The sequence below is a fragment of the Marmota flaviventris genome, chromosome 7 (genome assembly GCF_047511675.1).
Source record: "Marmota flaviventris isolate mMarFla1 chromosome 7, mMarFla1.hap1, whole genome shotgun sequence".
In the NCBI taxonomy this organism is placed as follows: Eukaryota; Metazoa; Chordata; class Mammalia; order Rodentia; family Sciuridae; genus Marmota; species Marmota flaviventris.
Genome location: NC_092504.1, coordinates 69364666 through 69380982, shown reverse-complemented (window position 1 = coordinate 69380982; position 16317 = coordinate 69364666). Strand labels below are relative to the sequence as shown.

The 16317-nt window shown below is 34.8% G+C and overlaps 1 protein-coding gene across 6 annotated transcripts in view; it reads right to left on the bottom strand.

Moving 5' to 3' along the window:
- The window catches only part of Arhgap24 (Rho GTPase activating protein 24), a 482648-nt gene that overhangs the window by 10635 nt on the left and 455696 nt on the right, over positions 1-16317 (bottom strand). For all 6 annotated transcript variants that reach the window (XM_071614402.1, XM_027939807.2, XM_027939806.2 and 3 more), the window contains 3 exons: positions 15446-15578; positions 12545-12618; positions 10246-10367 (listed from right to left, as the gene is read on the bottom strand). In XM_071614402.1, coding sequence (XP_071470503.1) covers positions 10246-10367; positions 12545-12618; positions 15446-15578 — 329 coding nt within the window. The remainder of the gene's footprint in view (positions 1-10245; positions 10368-12544; positions 12619-15445; positions 15579-16317) is intronic.

Here is a 16317-nt window from a genome sequence, read left to right as displayed (position 1 = left end):
GAGATTAATACCTCTACACATCATAGTTAAATTACTATAGGCCAAATAGAAAGAGAATCTTAAAAGCATCAAGAGAGAAGTGACTCATACAAGAGACCCTCACTAAGATAAACAACTGATATATCATACAGAACCATGGCAGCGAGGAGGCAATGTAAATGAACTTTCAAAATTTCAAATATAAAGGAGAAATGAAAAAAATTCTAAGATAACTGTTTCAGTTAGCTTTTTTGCTGCTATGACTAAAAGACCCGACCAGAACAACTGTAGAGGAGGAGAAGTTTATTTAAGGGCTCACGGTTTCAGAGGTCTGGGTCCATGTTCAGCCAGTTCTATTCCCCAGGGGCTCCAGGTAAGGCTGAACATCGTGGTGGAAGACTGTGGCAGAGGGAAGTGGCTCACATGATGATCAGGAAGGAGAGAGAGAGAGGGTGAGAGAAAGAGACGCTCCACTCTCCAGATATAAAACATATGCCCCATAGCCACGCCCCTAATGAACTACTTCCTCTAGCCAAGCCCCACCTGCCTCCAGTTACCACCCAGTTAATCCTATCAGGATGATTTCACTGATTAGATTAAGGCTCTGACCCAATCATTTCTCCTCCAAACTTTCTTGCATCATCTCACATGTGAGCTTTTGGCGGATACCTCACATCCAAACCATAGCAATAACAAAAACAGAGAATCTGTCATTAGCAATCTTGTTCTATGAGAACTATAAAAGTGCCAGAAAAACTTAATTAAAAAGAAAGCCTTCAATAAAGAAAGAAAAACTTCTATTAGATGAAAAGTCCATGGTTCTATTTTATCCTCATAGTTTTACTCTTTACTGTAGAATATGAATTAAAAATTAATGTTGTTGTGGTTTAGATACTAGGTGTCCTAAAAAGCTAATGTGTAAGACAATGCAAGAAAATTTAGATGTGAAATGATTGTGTTATGAGAGTCTAATTTGGTGCTTTAATCCCCTGATAGGGACTAACTGGGTGGTGACTGAAGGTAGGTAGGATGGGGCTGGAGGAGGTGGGTTGTGCCTTTGGAGTATATATTTTGTCCCTGTGGGCAGAGTAGTTTCTCATTCCCTGCTTCCTTGTGGCCATGTCCTAAGCCACTTTCCTCCACCACACTCTTCCACCATGATGGTGTACTGCCACACCTCAGACCTGGAGCAATGGAGTCAGCTGTCTGTGGACTAAGACCTCTGAAACCATGAGACCTGGGTAGACTCTTCCTCCTCTAAAATAGTTCTTGTTGGATCTTTTGGTCACAGTGACAAAAAAAAAATACTCAGAGGTTTTAGGTATAGACAAAGCAATAACTAACTAGTGGATAGAAAAGTTGATCTTTTATTGAAAGCATTAATTCAAAATATTAATTGATTTATCAGGTTCTATAGCATATCATCTATAATCTCAAAATATATATTCACATAGTCCTCTTTAATTTATAAGCAGGTTTTTTTGCTCCTTATACCTGGCTGTAACAAGTAGGCTTCTAGACTAGTTTCCCAAGTTAGGGTCCCCAATCCTCTAAGGACCTTAACTCTGCATTAATTTTAGTACAGTAAAGCAGTATGAACTCTCACACACATATCACTCATCCTGTGGCTTGAACTCTATCAAGTTTGTGTGTTCATATAATGTTGATAATAGTTCCTAAGAGTATATGGTGAATCAATACAGAAGGGCAACTTGAGCTTTAGTTAGTAAATGTAGTTTTTATATAAAAGACTTGCAATGTGAGGTTTAGTGAAGAACATGATGAAAAGGGCTTTTGACAATGTGGTTTCCAGCTGCTAACTGAGGCTGTCAGAGCAGCAGCCTGGCCTGGGGCGAGGCTGCTCTTTAATTTAAAGCAACACCTCAGCAAAATAACAAGATAATTCAAACTCAAATTTGGTTTAGAAGAAAATATGTTACAGCCCTATCTATACTGTACACTCTTTCTGTGATCATTCAAAATCCGATATATTTACAAAGAGTATTTGCCATGTGTCACACCTACTGCTACACCAGTGTTGTTTGAATTTTAATGTTCATACAAACCTGGAGATCTTGTTAAATTGTAGATTCTATTCCAGGAGCTATTGGGTGGGATTTTGTCTTTCTAATAGGCTTCCAGATGACAGCAGCAATAACAGACCACTTAAATTAGAATCACCTGGGAGCTTTGCAATTTCAAGACCCCCCTATAGACCTGTGAATCAGAATTGGCATTTTAACAATATCCCTAGGTGATTCCTCTATCTGTTAGAGTTTTAGAGACACTGTGGTAGGTGAGAATATTTCACATATAACTTTTAATTTAACTTTCTCAAAAGTTTGTGAGATAGGACTTAACATTTTTTTTTCCGATCAGAAAATCGAGATTCTGAAAGTTAAGATGCTTACTCAAGGCACAGATAGATAAGTGACCAAAATTACTTGGACTTTTTATTCCAAATTATCCATTTGTCCTCCTACATTCCAGTTGCTAGAATTTCAAACTCTAATAGTAATAAGTAAACTTGGGGTAGTTCTAAATAGGAAACTAAATAAAAGACAAAAACTCTATTATTACAGAGTTATAAGAGAAAAAGAGTGAATGAATTTAATTGTTTCGTGTATATATCTTTCTTAAGTAACCTTTGAATTTTTCATGTGTTCAATGCAGTGAGTCTGTTGAAAAGATCATAGAGCAGTGGAAATGGCTGTCAACACTGTTGTCACAAAAGACACTGTATTCCAGATGTTATTTTACTATTTCCCATAGGATAGATGCACTTTTAAGGGTTTGCAGACTCCATTACATATGACTACCTAGTATTTTGAGGAAATAAATCTTTTCCCATCCCTGGGATATCAACATTTGAAGCATCATTGATTTCCATCACAGCTGTGGACTCTTGTGAGGCATTTTATTAATTAAAGAAAAGAACTGTTGTTCTGAAAGTCTCCATGATTGTGAACAGCCATAAAAAAGCATATCGGCCACGACTGTAAAATGAGTGTCTGGGGCCCACATATTTAGACTGTCTTTCTTATATGTTGGGAGATTTTGTTTTCATCTAGTCTCTGGAATAATAAATGGCAATAGTCACCTGCCATGGGACTTTCTTTGAATTTTATAGCCATTTAGGACCAATGGTCTTGGTAGTAATGGTGTGTGTATGTGACTACATGCACCATCTTTTTTCCTTTTTTAATTTCTTCCTCTTTTTTTTCCCCTTAGTATGCTAATGAGGAGCAATAAGACCGAATAATGTGGTCAGAATTATTATAATCACCAGATGATTCTACAGAGTCCAAGCAGATTCTGGAATTCCACTGTGCTACGCAATCCAGCAATCCCTCCAGTTCATATCATTTTACACAGGTTGAATTTCAGTATTGCACTATAGGCACTTTTCTTCATAAGCATTGGTTAAGATTCAGTTTTCCTTGAAAGATATTAGGTGCTACACTGTGTGCACGCAGGCACATGCTCATGCACGCATGTGTGTATAAATGGGCAGCATTCTATGCAGTACAGCTTCATTTTGTATTTTTGCAAGACATAACCCAAACATGTGTCATTTGACACATCTGAAGAGATTTCTGTAAGATATACCATGGGTTTTCACATATTATACAGCCCTGGAAAATCCTTCTCATTATGACTCAGAAGATTTCCCTTGCGTCCTTCTGTAGTCTATATGTTGTGCCTACTTCCAGCCCAGTGCTGAGCTTTCTGCAACTATAGTTTGCCTTTGCTAGACTTTCACAGCAAATGGAATTATAGAGTATGCAATCTTTGTGTCTAGGCACTTTTCACTTAGCATAATACTTTTGATCCATTTATCTGTGTTATTGTGATAGTAGAAGCAAATGTGACTCCATTTTGTTTCATGACTTCATCCTGTAAAACAACCATGCCAAGTAGAAGGGTCATGACTGGGGCAAGATGTTCTTTTCCTTTTGCTATAGAAACCTTTGAGAACATGGAACTACCTAATGGGGTATTGTTTCTGTAACTAGGGTAAGGGGGCTCTGTTTCTGTAACTGGGGTGACTGGGATAACTGTGATTGGTTAGGCTTCCCTCCGCTTGACTGCACTCTCCGGCTTCTGTAACCTGGCTTGCTTGCATTGGCTAGACCCCAAACATTCCTTTTGTGGTTTTTAGGCTTATAAGGAGTACCCTTGCAATTGTTCGGGGCTGATCAGGGGAACAGCTTTATGTTCTGGTCAGCCGCCACCAGTGTGCTTCAATAAAGGCTTTATTCCATTATATGTGAGTGGTCTGAAAGTCAGTTTATGAAACCCTGGGACGAAGCATTAACTATAACATTATCATATGTGTCGGTAGTTGGTAGTTCCTTTTCTTTAGTGTTGAGTAGTATTCCATTCTATAAACACAAAACCATTTGTTTATCCACTATTTGTTGGGGAATTGTTCTGTTTTTAGTTTGGAGTTAATATAAATAAAGTTGAAATAAACTTTTGAATACAAGTCTTTAAAATATTAATGTTTCTTTTTTTCGTAACATATTGTTCTGTTGGGTGTTGTGGTTACCATATATTTAAGTTTATAAGAACTTGCTTACTTTTTCTTCAAAATGGCGCTACCATTTTATATTTCTACCATGCATGCTTGGTATTTTCAGTATTAATTTGTACTTTGCAGGGGATATGTAGTGATGTCTCATTATAGTTTAAATTTTCATTTCCCTGCTGGACAAAGATATGTTCTTTTTGTTATTTGCCTGTCTTCTTTGATTATGTGTTTTTTTTTTAAAAAAAAAAACAACTTTTTTTCTATATTCTCATTAGGTTTACTGCCTTATATTGCATAAATTCTTTATATACTTTTAAAACAAGTCTTTAATCAGATATACGATTTGCAAATATATTCTACATGCCTGTGGCTTGTCCTTTTGTTATTTTTAGAAGATTTTCAAACAATAGTTTTAATTTTGATAAAGCCTAAACTTCAAAAATTGTCATAATTAAAGCCTTTTAAAATACAAGAGAATTTTAAAAGAAAGATTTTAAAGAATAAAGTTTACTTACCAACACAAGCAGTTTTTATTTAAGTCTGTTGTTGAAATTATAATGAAAACTACTACGGAGGTGTAAAATGCTTTTTACACATAGAGTAAACTTACTCTTACATCTACTGTTGCATACATTTGTTATGTCTCAGGAGTAATACCAGCCTCAGGGTATATTTGCTTGGATTGTAATGTTCCTTACATCAAATGTGGATGTAGGAAATGACTAGGAAGTGCGAGCACAAACACAAAATCAACCTTGGAACTCAGCCAGTGGGAATCAGGGTCTACATTTAGTCCCAATTCTACCTATCTTCCCATAACTAATCCCCAGAATTTCCAGAATTACTTTATGGAACAATAAACCTCTCAACACCCTCTTGTTTGATAAGTATTAAATATTCCTGAGTTCAGAATGGTTAATAGGACCTTGAGAATGTTGTGAGGTCTTCCCAGATTTTCATTCACCAATCTTCCTATATGCTCTGATAACAGTCCTTAATAAATTTTTTTTTCTCAGACACACTGTGATTTTTCTGTTAAAAACAGAATGTTAGTGTCCTCTTCAAATTCTGTGCTAAAATCTTAACCCTCAATGTCATGGTAGTAGAAACTAGGGAGATGATCAGGTCATGAGGGTAGAGCCCTCATGAATTATATTAGTTCCCTTAACAGGGGATTTCAGAGAGCTCTCTCACCTTCTCTTCCTTTGAGGACTCAGTGAGAAGATAGCTGTCAGTTAAAAAGGAAAAGGGGCCTCACCAGACACTAAATTTAACTGTTCCTTGATCTCAGACTTCCCAACCTCCCAAAGTGTGAGAAATAAATTTCTATTGTTGATAAGCTACTCAGTCCATGGTATTGAGTTATAGCATCCAAAACAGACTAAGGCATATGTCTCCTTACATATGGCTTTGTTTCTTTCTCTGGGAGAACGACTGACCTCTAAGAGAAAGATCATCATTCCCTAATTGTTGCTATCATAACCCTTCAACATATCATGCATATAATATTTTCATACTATATTATAATTAAATGATTATATGTTAAATACTCCAACTATACCTATTTTGAAGACCAGACTTTTTCTTTCTCATCTTTGCAGGCTTACTGAAGAACATGGCATAAGTAGTTGCTTAATGAACATTTATTGAATAAATAAATGAATTAAGAGATTTTTAAAGATTATTATGTTGATTGAGTAAATTCTGCTATTAGATATGACTATTCTATTGAAATTAGAGAATTAACAAAGTTTTATTAGAAAAATTAAATAGAGCCTCAAAGCACAAATAAAATCAAATACTGAAAACACAATATAGTCCCTTATACTAAAACTTGAATAACACAAGGAAATGATGTCTTTAGTGACTGGTAAAATGGTAACTGGCTCAAAATAATTTTATAATTCTTTTCAAACTTAATCAGGAGAAAAATAGCAATTATATTTTCTGTCAAAAATTCAGATATGTGGACTAAAAAATTAGAATAGATGATTTGAAAATGTAACTGACTAGCCATCCTGCATCTTAAACCAACCAGACAAACCGACATCCTAGCAGTCAACTCAATGAACAACTCTGCTCCTTTAAGCATTCCCATGGGAGATATTTATGGCTGGCCAATACAGCTGGATAACATTAACCTATCAAGTATTACAGAATATTTTCAACCAACTTTCTGTACATTGAGAATGCAGTCAGATTTGGTTTTCTCTGGAGACCACAATAAACATCCAACTTGTTTTCAATTATGTTTGGAGGCAAGAATATTGTTTCTTGAAATACTGGCTCACACTGAGGCAGGAAGAGGAAGTAACTGAGTAAGTTCTGTGATCTGAGAAATCTCCAGGTTTGGTTGCTGTGAAACCCCCAGGGTCCTGATCACCCCCAGGGGGAAAGGACTGAACTCCCATGGAACTGACAGCTTGTGTGGACCCGCCAAATTATGACAGCAGATGGGATTATTTTACTGCTTCGTTTTCTATATTCTTTAAAAACATATTTGTCTACTTATGCTCCTATTTCTTTCATATTATCAGTGTATTTAGAGAAAATTATTTTTCTCTGGGTATCAAGTTTCTTATTGGCAACAGGTAACAGTGGGACACTACATAATGTTTAAAGGATTTCTTCTAAAACAGCAACAAGAGTTGCCATAAAGTTAAAGAAAAACAATAAAAACACTGTCTTCTAGGAAGATGGTATTGAATTTCCTGAAATTCTCCCATTAAAACGAGCCACCCAAAAGTAAGACCCAAAACTCACGGGCAACATTTACAGTAGAACTAGATGATAAAGAATCCCCCAAACACCTAATGCACACTGGTGAAGATGGGGCCCCACTGCCTCCACGGAGTCAGTATATGTGTAGAGGAAGGAGAAGGAAGCAAAGGAGATGCTGATGGACCCAAAAGCAGAAAACCCCCAAGTGCCCCAGGACATTTCCTGGACAATGCAGAGGGCTGATTCAAGATGGATCTCACCTCAGAAGTGGCTAATCCTTAGAAACCTGTTAAGCTTAAGGTGTTAGTCAAAAGTTTTTATGAGAAAGGTCAATGACAAAATTCTGCCAGTTGTAATTCTGTGAGAGCTTAACTTAAGTCCTTTGTGAAAACATGTCTGCAAAATGCTCAAGTCTGAATAACCATAATGTGTTTCTCGGTTTTTCAAGTCAAACCAGAGTTTTCTGAAAAAGCAACTAGAAAGGCTTGCAACTCTGATAATCAGACAAACACTGTCCTTGAGCCAATCACTGTATGACTTTAAAGATGGTATGCACAAATATTTTATACATAGAGCTTGGTACTTTACCCTATTATTAACAACATGTGTTCTCAGGCGCAAAATGGAATGCAATTAATTATTTTTGCTGTTCAACAAAAGTAAAACCGGCATTTTCTTCTCTCTGAAGTGCTTGGTGGTGAAGAATATGATACTAGTGAAGCCTGGCAGCACTGCCTTGATTCATAGTAAGGTGCTAGTTTTTTTACCCATCATTACTTTGATACCGTCAGTGTAAATGTCAACACAGTGAGAGGGAAACACCATCTTAGTATTATTATAAAAATATGCTTGAATCTATGGACCTTCTGAATGCATCCTAGAAGCCCCCAGGGTTCTGTGGACCATACTGTGAGAACTGCTAGGTAGAAAAACATCATTATGAGGGCTGCTGGTGAGCATTTAAAATACACACAATATATATGACTAAATTATAATATATACATATACATAAATGTATGTATATGTATGCATGTATGTATATAAACATTATATAGTTTATATATAAAACTAATTGAAGACTAGAGGGAGAGAATATAGTGTACAAGGGGTATACACTCTGACAATGAAGATACGATACACATATTAAAAGAATAAAAAGAGGATCAGAAAAACATATGCAAAAAAGGTTTTGAATGTTTATAGTTAATCATATTGATGTTGATAACATTGCTATTATTATTATTATTTTAAAACTATTGTGTGTGTGATGAGGCTCAGAGAAAATGATTAACTACTACAAATTCTAATTCTCTCATCTTCATATCTTTGAGAACCAGGAATCTTTGGAAGAAAGGTGATAAAACTAACAGAGAAGAGAATGAACAAAAATTCATGATTTTGAATTGGAAGCATAATGTGAATTTTTGATACAAATTTCTTTTATTGGTAAGTGTATATGCCTATGTATGTGTGTGTGTGTGTGTGTGTGTGTGTGTGTATATATATATATATATATATATATATGTATATATATATATATATATATATATGTATATATGTATATATATATATATATATATATATATTTTTTTTTTAAAGACAGGATCTCCTTAAGTTGCTGATGCCAACCTTGAAATTGCAATCCTCTTGCCTGAACCTCCCAATTCACAGTGCCCGGTGACAAATTCACATATTTAAAACCCAAAGATTCTTAAGTGTATTAAGTAAGGGTGGTATCTAGTAAGGGAAGAAGAAACATTACTATAATGTATGGGGAAGTCTCTATGGGTAGTGAAACTGCAAAAATAGGGGGAATAATTTGTGTAAATACTTTCATGTTTAGATAGTAGAAATTATGATTGGTCAGGGCACAAGGAGGGCTTTTGGGGATGCCTGGAAGCATTCTTCTTGACTTATGTGGTAATTTCTGAAGTGCTTGTCTTATATAACTCATTATGGTGTGTGTGTGTGTGTGTGTGTGTGTGTGTGTGTTGGTTTTCTCTATAGTCTATATTTTAATTTATAATAAGGTTTTTTAAAAACTACAAACTAAAGTAACTTTATGTTTCCTGTACTTGCAAATCTAACATTTTATAATATCTGCCCAACTTTTTAGATGCAAATTAAGTTTTCTGGACAATCTATTGCCAAATATCTGATGTTCAACTTATATTGCCCTCGGTATTACACAAAGGGGATTAAGCTGTGGAAATATAGGCAGATACTCAAAAGCTTTCTTTCTCAAATACAAGATATAAAGGAATGAAACTTAGAATTTTCAAGAAAGGAGAAATATCAGAGAATAGAATTCACACCACCAAGGGCAATATTTTTTTTCTAGTCTAAATAAACTCAGAATAAAATTAAAAACAATTTTTCTTTATCCTTCCATCTTCCCTATTAAATTCTTAAATGCTCAATTACTCCAATTTGCAGGAAACAATGATGTTAGTAATGGCCACAAGTCAAAAATGAACCAAAGAAGTGAGGACTAATGAAAAGAAACAGAAATAACAGTTCATTGTGGGAGATAATTTGAGGCATTTCGGAATTTGGATAACAGATTTTCCTTCAAGTTTCAACTCACAATTAAATAAATGGCATTGTCTTATAAAAGATCAAGTTTCTTCACTTCTTGAAATCTGTCCCCCAAAAGCCCAAACTAATGAATACATATCAACTAAAAATAACCTTTTGAATTTTCTGTAAATTTCCCTGGACTTACAAAGTGATCTAAAGGTTATCAGTTCTTTCATCTAATACTTTTCAAAGGATTTATTGTTTCATGGAAGTTCTACTTGTTCTTATAAGAATACTGGGGAATCATTTTATAATTTTTCTTCTTGGTAACTTAAAAAAAAATGTCAATTCCCAAAGAAGATTTTTATCTTTAAGTAATGAATAGAGTCAATAAATGGAGTTGTCATGGATTCATATATATCCTTAGTTTGCTCAGACAAGAATAGACTCTAGCCAACCACCAAAAGGCTGTAAGATAATCATTTGCTTACCCTCCATGATGGTCAAAGGATCTTCCACCTTGGGGCGCAGGATATTAGGACCAAAGACAGTTGCCAAGTTCTGCACACTCATTTTGTTAACTCCTGAATAGGACTGCACTTCGTCCAAGAACCTAGCGGTTGTAAGAATATGATTGAAACATAACAGGAATATATTTTTCAGTGAAATAAATTGGATCATTGGGAAACATGAATTGAACTGTACTCAAAGATGATTACTGAAACAAAACCATTTAGAAATTCAAACATCTTTCACTTCAATGTAGAAAAATTATACTGCAAATTATGAAGGCTCAAAACTATAAGGATCATATCCTGGATTGATTTGCTCTGTCAATTAAAGGAGCAAGTGTGTTTGGACAATGTTAGTATGAACTTGAGACATGCATGGACATGCATTCCTTTTTGTTATAGTTTTTGTTATAGTTTGGATAATTGTCCCCAAAAGGCTTATGTGTTAAAGGTTTGAGGCACTCTTGGGATGTGGTGGAAACTTTAGAAGCCTAGTGGGAGGATTTTCCATAATTGAGATATCGATTACCTTGTCTCTTCCTGTCTCTCTCTTTCACACCTCTGTCCTAAAGTGAATGGTGTTGTCCTGTACTTCCTTGATATATATATATCTTGATATAATACCTTGCCTCAAATCAACAGGGTCAATTAATTATAGACTAAAACCTCTGAAACCATGAGCCAAAATAAACCTTTCTTCTTTTCAAGTTCATTATCTCAGGGATTTTGTTGCGATAATGGAAAACTGACTAACATCCCTTCTAATTTCTTAATGAAGTATTAAGTATACATACATATTCAGTAAGAGAATTGTATATAGGATCATCCTAACTTTTAAACAGGAGGAATCTGCCTTCTTTGTGGAGGAATTTGTGATGTTCAAATTTGTAGTCTGCTAAAATAATAAGATCAAATATTGTGGAAAATAAAACATCAGTTTGACTGATATGAAAAACTGCAAGAACAAATTGCTTCAATTTATTAGGTTCTCAAGAATAAAAGGCATGAAATAGCCCTTTTCCCAGAAGGTTTTAGTAGAAGAGATTGCTTTTGTGATCTTTAAACCCTTTTTCATTCCTTACCTCCTCTTCATTTCTACCAGTGCTTTTATTTCATGGCTTGCTAATTGTCTTAATGTGATAAAAAGGAAATGATGAAAAATAAAAACAGCATATTTATCTAGCACAATTATATGTCAGTCATGGCGTTAACTTATCTAATTCTTAAAGTGTCCCCATTAGGTGGGTACTATTATTATCTCCATTTTACATATGAGAGACTTCAGGTAGCAAAGAGGTTGAAAATCTTCTTTAAGGACAGAGTTAGAGAGTGACAGAGCTGAGACACAGGAATCTGTGCTCTTAACTATTATACCATGACTTTTTAAAGGTACCTATTTCTAAATGTTCCTGATACACAGCCTAAATCACAGTAAAGCCAAGGCAAAAAGTCAAACCATTGTTTCTTATTTGAGATGAAATCTTAAAAGTCTATTTAAATGCTTCAAAAAAAGTCAAGTGCTTCTATTGTGGAGATAAAAAGACTTGCCTTTTCATCCCCTCTTACTTAAAGAGAACATGACCTCTTTCTCATCTACTCTAATAACCTGAATTAGTTCAAAATCTTAGGAGGGAAGTCTCATATGTTAATAAGCATACAATGCCACTGAAATTGCATCTTGCTTTTTCATATTCTGAAACCTAAGGTCCTACTTTCTTCTAAACATAAAAATCACTAGAAAAAGTTATGGTGAGAGGTTTTAGAAATCCTACTCAGTTACATTGACAATGAACTGCACAGTTTCTGGCATCGATCTTAAACTACATTGCTCCTAGTCAGCTGTGTGGGCTGTGTTCTTCACCACCATCTCTATTAAGACCTTGAAACTCAGAAAGGATAAGAACACTGCATAAAGACATAGGGGTAGTCACTGATGGGACCTGCATTCCCACACAGATCCACCTCAGGCCAAGGTCCCTGCTCCTTTTCCTACAATGCCATTCCCTACACAGCACAAACAACTTGGATGGAAGTTCAAAGCAACGTTTATCTTTAATATGTGGAGGCAAAAGAGATTTCTAAAGCATCAAATTACAAAAGTAAGCAACTGCAGTTCTCAGAGAAACTTTAGAGGTAGCCTTATCAAACCTTCTAATTTTTCAGAGATTAACATAGGAGCTTAGAGCAGTTAAGGGGCTTTATTCATTGTCGAGTATAGTTATGAACAGGCTAAATATAGTCTTATTTTGTTTAGTTTTGTCTTTATGAGGGTTCTTACCTGCAAATATACTTGAGAAGGTTGTAATTCACCACTGGCAAACTCTTCACCTGCTTTGCTAATTCCTTAACACCCTGAGTACAAAGAAGAAGAGAATTAATGTCATCTATGTATTGGTCTTGTTATTAAAGTAAGTAGAAAATAGCAATATTGTTCTTTATTTCAGCACATATTATCAGTGAAAGAGTCTTTCCTGAAGATGTTCCACTGTTATGGGGGAATATTTTAGAAATATTTTCAGAAATGTATAAGTATTTAAAATATTTCCCATAACTGCAGTCAACATAGTACAATAATGTGCCAATCAATCATGACTACATATAGGAAGGTGGTCCAAAAGATTATACCATTCATCTAATGATGGTATGGACATCTTAGTTTGTATATGTACATGTTAAGATATTTGCACAATGATGAAACATATTAAAGATGTTTCTCAGAACATATCCCCACTGTTATGTATTATTTGTAGAGAAACAGACTTAAGTGAAGCTCTTTTAACATTTTTAACAGTTGTTCACAATGACTGAAAAGGGATGACAGACTCATTAGTTGAAAACAAAAATAGCTTTGATGTAGTGAAGGTCCTTCCCATTTTCACCATGCCTAGAAGTTAGATAAACACATGCCTACTGACTATTCAATCTCTCTGGATTGGTCATGCCTACAGTATATCATCAGTTGTGACACAAAGAGGGTTGGAACGCCTAATCTTCCTGGAAAGTTCACAAGGGATTAATTTCTTCTCATGTAGAACTTCCTCTAAAATGTAAATGGCCCTAGAAAAGCCAATTGATAATTCGGTCTGATTTCTTCTACCTGTAAAGGGCCAGTTAGTAAGTATTTTAGGCTTTACAGGACACATGGTCTCTTTTATAACTACCTGACTATTCTGTTGTTATACAAAAACAGCCACAGTTGATATTATGAAACAACAACAACAAAAATAAAATTGCATTTGTAAAAATAGGCAGCAGTTTTGACAATTATGGCAAGAGAGTTCAATGGAAGAAAGAAGAGTCTTCAAAAAAAAATGGTGCTGAAACTACTGGATATCCACATGCAGAAGAATAAAGTTGGCTCCTTTCCCTGCATTATATCATGAGCTTAAAATGGAACAAAGATCTCAGTGTAAGAGTTGAAGTTACAAGATTCTTAGAAGACCATAGAGGAATAAATATGACTTTTTCTTAAACACAGGCTTCTTAGACATGACACAAAAAGCACAAATGACCAAATAAAAATAAATAAAATACATGAAATACTTCATCAAGATGAAAAAGGTTTTATATTTTAAAGGACATCATCAGGAAAATGAAGAAATAATAATTTAAATGGGAGAAATATCAGTAAATCATATATCTAATAAGGAACATGATTTAACTATATAAATTCTTACAACTCAATAATAAGACAAATACAGTTGGTCCTCCATATTCATGGATTCAACCAACTGCAGATTAAAAATGTTAGGAAAAAAACTGTATCTGTACTGAACAGTACTGACATTTTTCTTGTCACTGTTCCCTAAACAACATAGAATAACAACTATTAACACAGCATTTACTTTGTACTATGTACTACAAATAATTTAGAGATGATTTAAAGTATCCAGGAAGCTATGCCTAGGTTATATGCAAACACTACACCATTTTATGTAAAGGACTTGAACATTCATGGATTTAGGTATCTGCAAGGAGGCCTGGAATCAATCACCTGAGAGACTGGGATGGTTGTAATGCAATTAAAAATAGGAAACTAATCTGAATAGATATTTTTCCAAAGAAATTATATAAATAGCCAATAAACACCATGAAAAAAATATTTAACATCATTAGCCATCAGGAAAATGCCATTCAAACCTCAATGATACACTCCTGACACGTATTAGAATGTCTGTGGTCAAAAAGGCAGATAACAGTAAGTGATGGCAGAGATGTAAAGAGATTGGAATCTGCACACATGCCTGATGGGAATTAAAAATGGCACAATCTTTTTGGAAAAAAAAATAGAGCTACATATGGACCAGCAATTCTATCTTTGAGTGAAATTAAAACATATTTCCATGCAAACCTTGGCACATAAATGTTCATAGCAGCATTATTGTTAATAGTCAAATAATGGAAATTTAAAAACTGATGAATGAATAAAAAATGGAATACTGTTTGGAAATTTAAAAAATGAAATACTGATAGATGGTACAATGTGAATGAACTTTGAAAAAGATTAAAAAGCCTAGTCACAGAAAACAACATATTGAATGATCCTGTTTATATAAAATGTCCAGCAGAGGCATACCCATAGGGGAAGAAATTAGATTAGTATTTGCCAAGAGCGACGGAAAGGGGAATTCACAGAGGCTATGAGATTTGTTTTAGGGAAATAGAAATTTTGTAAATATTCTAAAATTGAATTTTGGTGCTGGTTGCACAACTCTGAGAATATATAAGTACTGAATTATAAAGTTTAAACCGTTGATTGTACAGTACGGTAATTACATCTCAATTAAGCTGTTTTTAACAAAAATAGGCAGGCAGTAGGATTTGGTTTATAGGCCATTATTTGAGATACTTTGGAGGTACTCAAAAAAGGAGATTATAAAACAAGGTGCCCATGTTCTTCTTGGAAGATGTGACCTAATGTAGCACCACAAATCAACACTTTAGGGGAGCAAGTGCCATAAAGCACTGATTTCATTCATTCAGCCACATTCTTCTTTCTGATCAGACAGGGAACAGAAATGGGACTTGAGTTGTGCATAGAAGGTCTAAATGTGTGTGATGTAGAGAATAGGGGGAAATGTCCAAGAATAGGACAAAAGGAAAATTGCAAATTAAATAGTAAAAACACAGACAAAACCTGCAAACCAAAGCTTATGTAGAAACAAATGCATCAACTTACTGCTTCCTCTTCCTTGCTGAGCAGCTTGGCACATGACAAGAAATCTTCATACTTAGCGTATGGAATAACTGGTTCTGGAAGTTCTCGAAGATACAGTTTAAGGAGTGAGGCCACTGTATGCACATCCGTGTTGCTATGGAGACAGAAGTTGAAAGGTATTTTAGGTGGTAACTTTATATCATTTAGTTTATTATTATTATTATTATTATTATGAGTGTGAAATATATGCCAAGGAGTCCCAATTCTATCTAAGTTTGCAACTGAATCAGTCAATCCATTTTCCAGGGAGCACACACTTTTGTAATGTCTGTTAGACGCCACCACGGGTGGGAAAGAGAGAGTGACAAGACACTTTCAAACTCCTTCACGTGGTGTGAAAATAGTTGAAAGTTCAAGCATTTTCCCTAGGTGTGTATTTTTTTATTTGTTCTTTTTAGATACACATATCAGTAGAGTGAATTTCAGCATATTATACCAATATAGAGAATAACTTATTCTAATTAGGACCCCATTCTTGCAGTTGTACATGATGTGGTGTTTCACTCATTGTGTATTCATATATGAATGTGGGAAAGTTATATCTGATTCATATGTGTATATTGGATGGCAAGCAAAAGTGTTAGCTTTGGAAAACTATGAGAATATATCAGGCCACAAAATATAATACACTTTACAACAAATACCAAATTTATGTTTGTGTATATTTGTATTCTCTGTCAGAATTCATTACTTCTGAATCCTGACTTCATCTCTCAAAATGTTGAACTCATTTTGGGGAGACATTGGTGATTGGTTCCAGATACTTGAAGCTTAGTATGACACACTTTTTAAGCACAACTCATTATGAAGATGATTTGCTCTCAGCATAATTG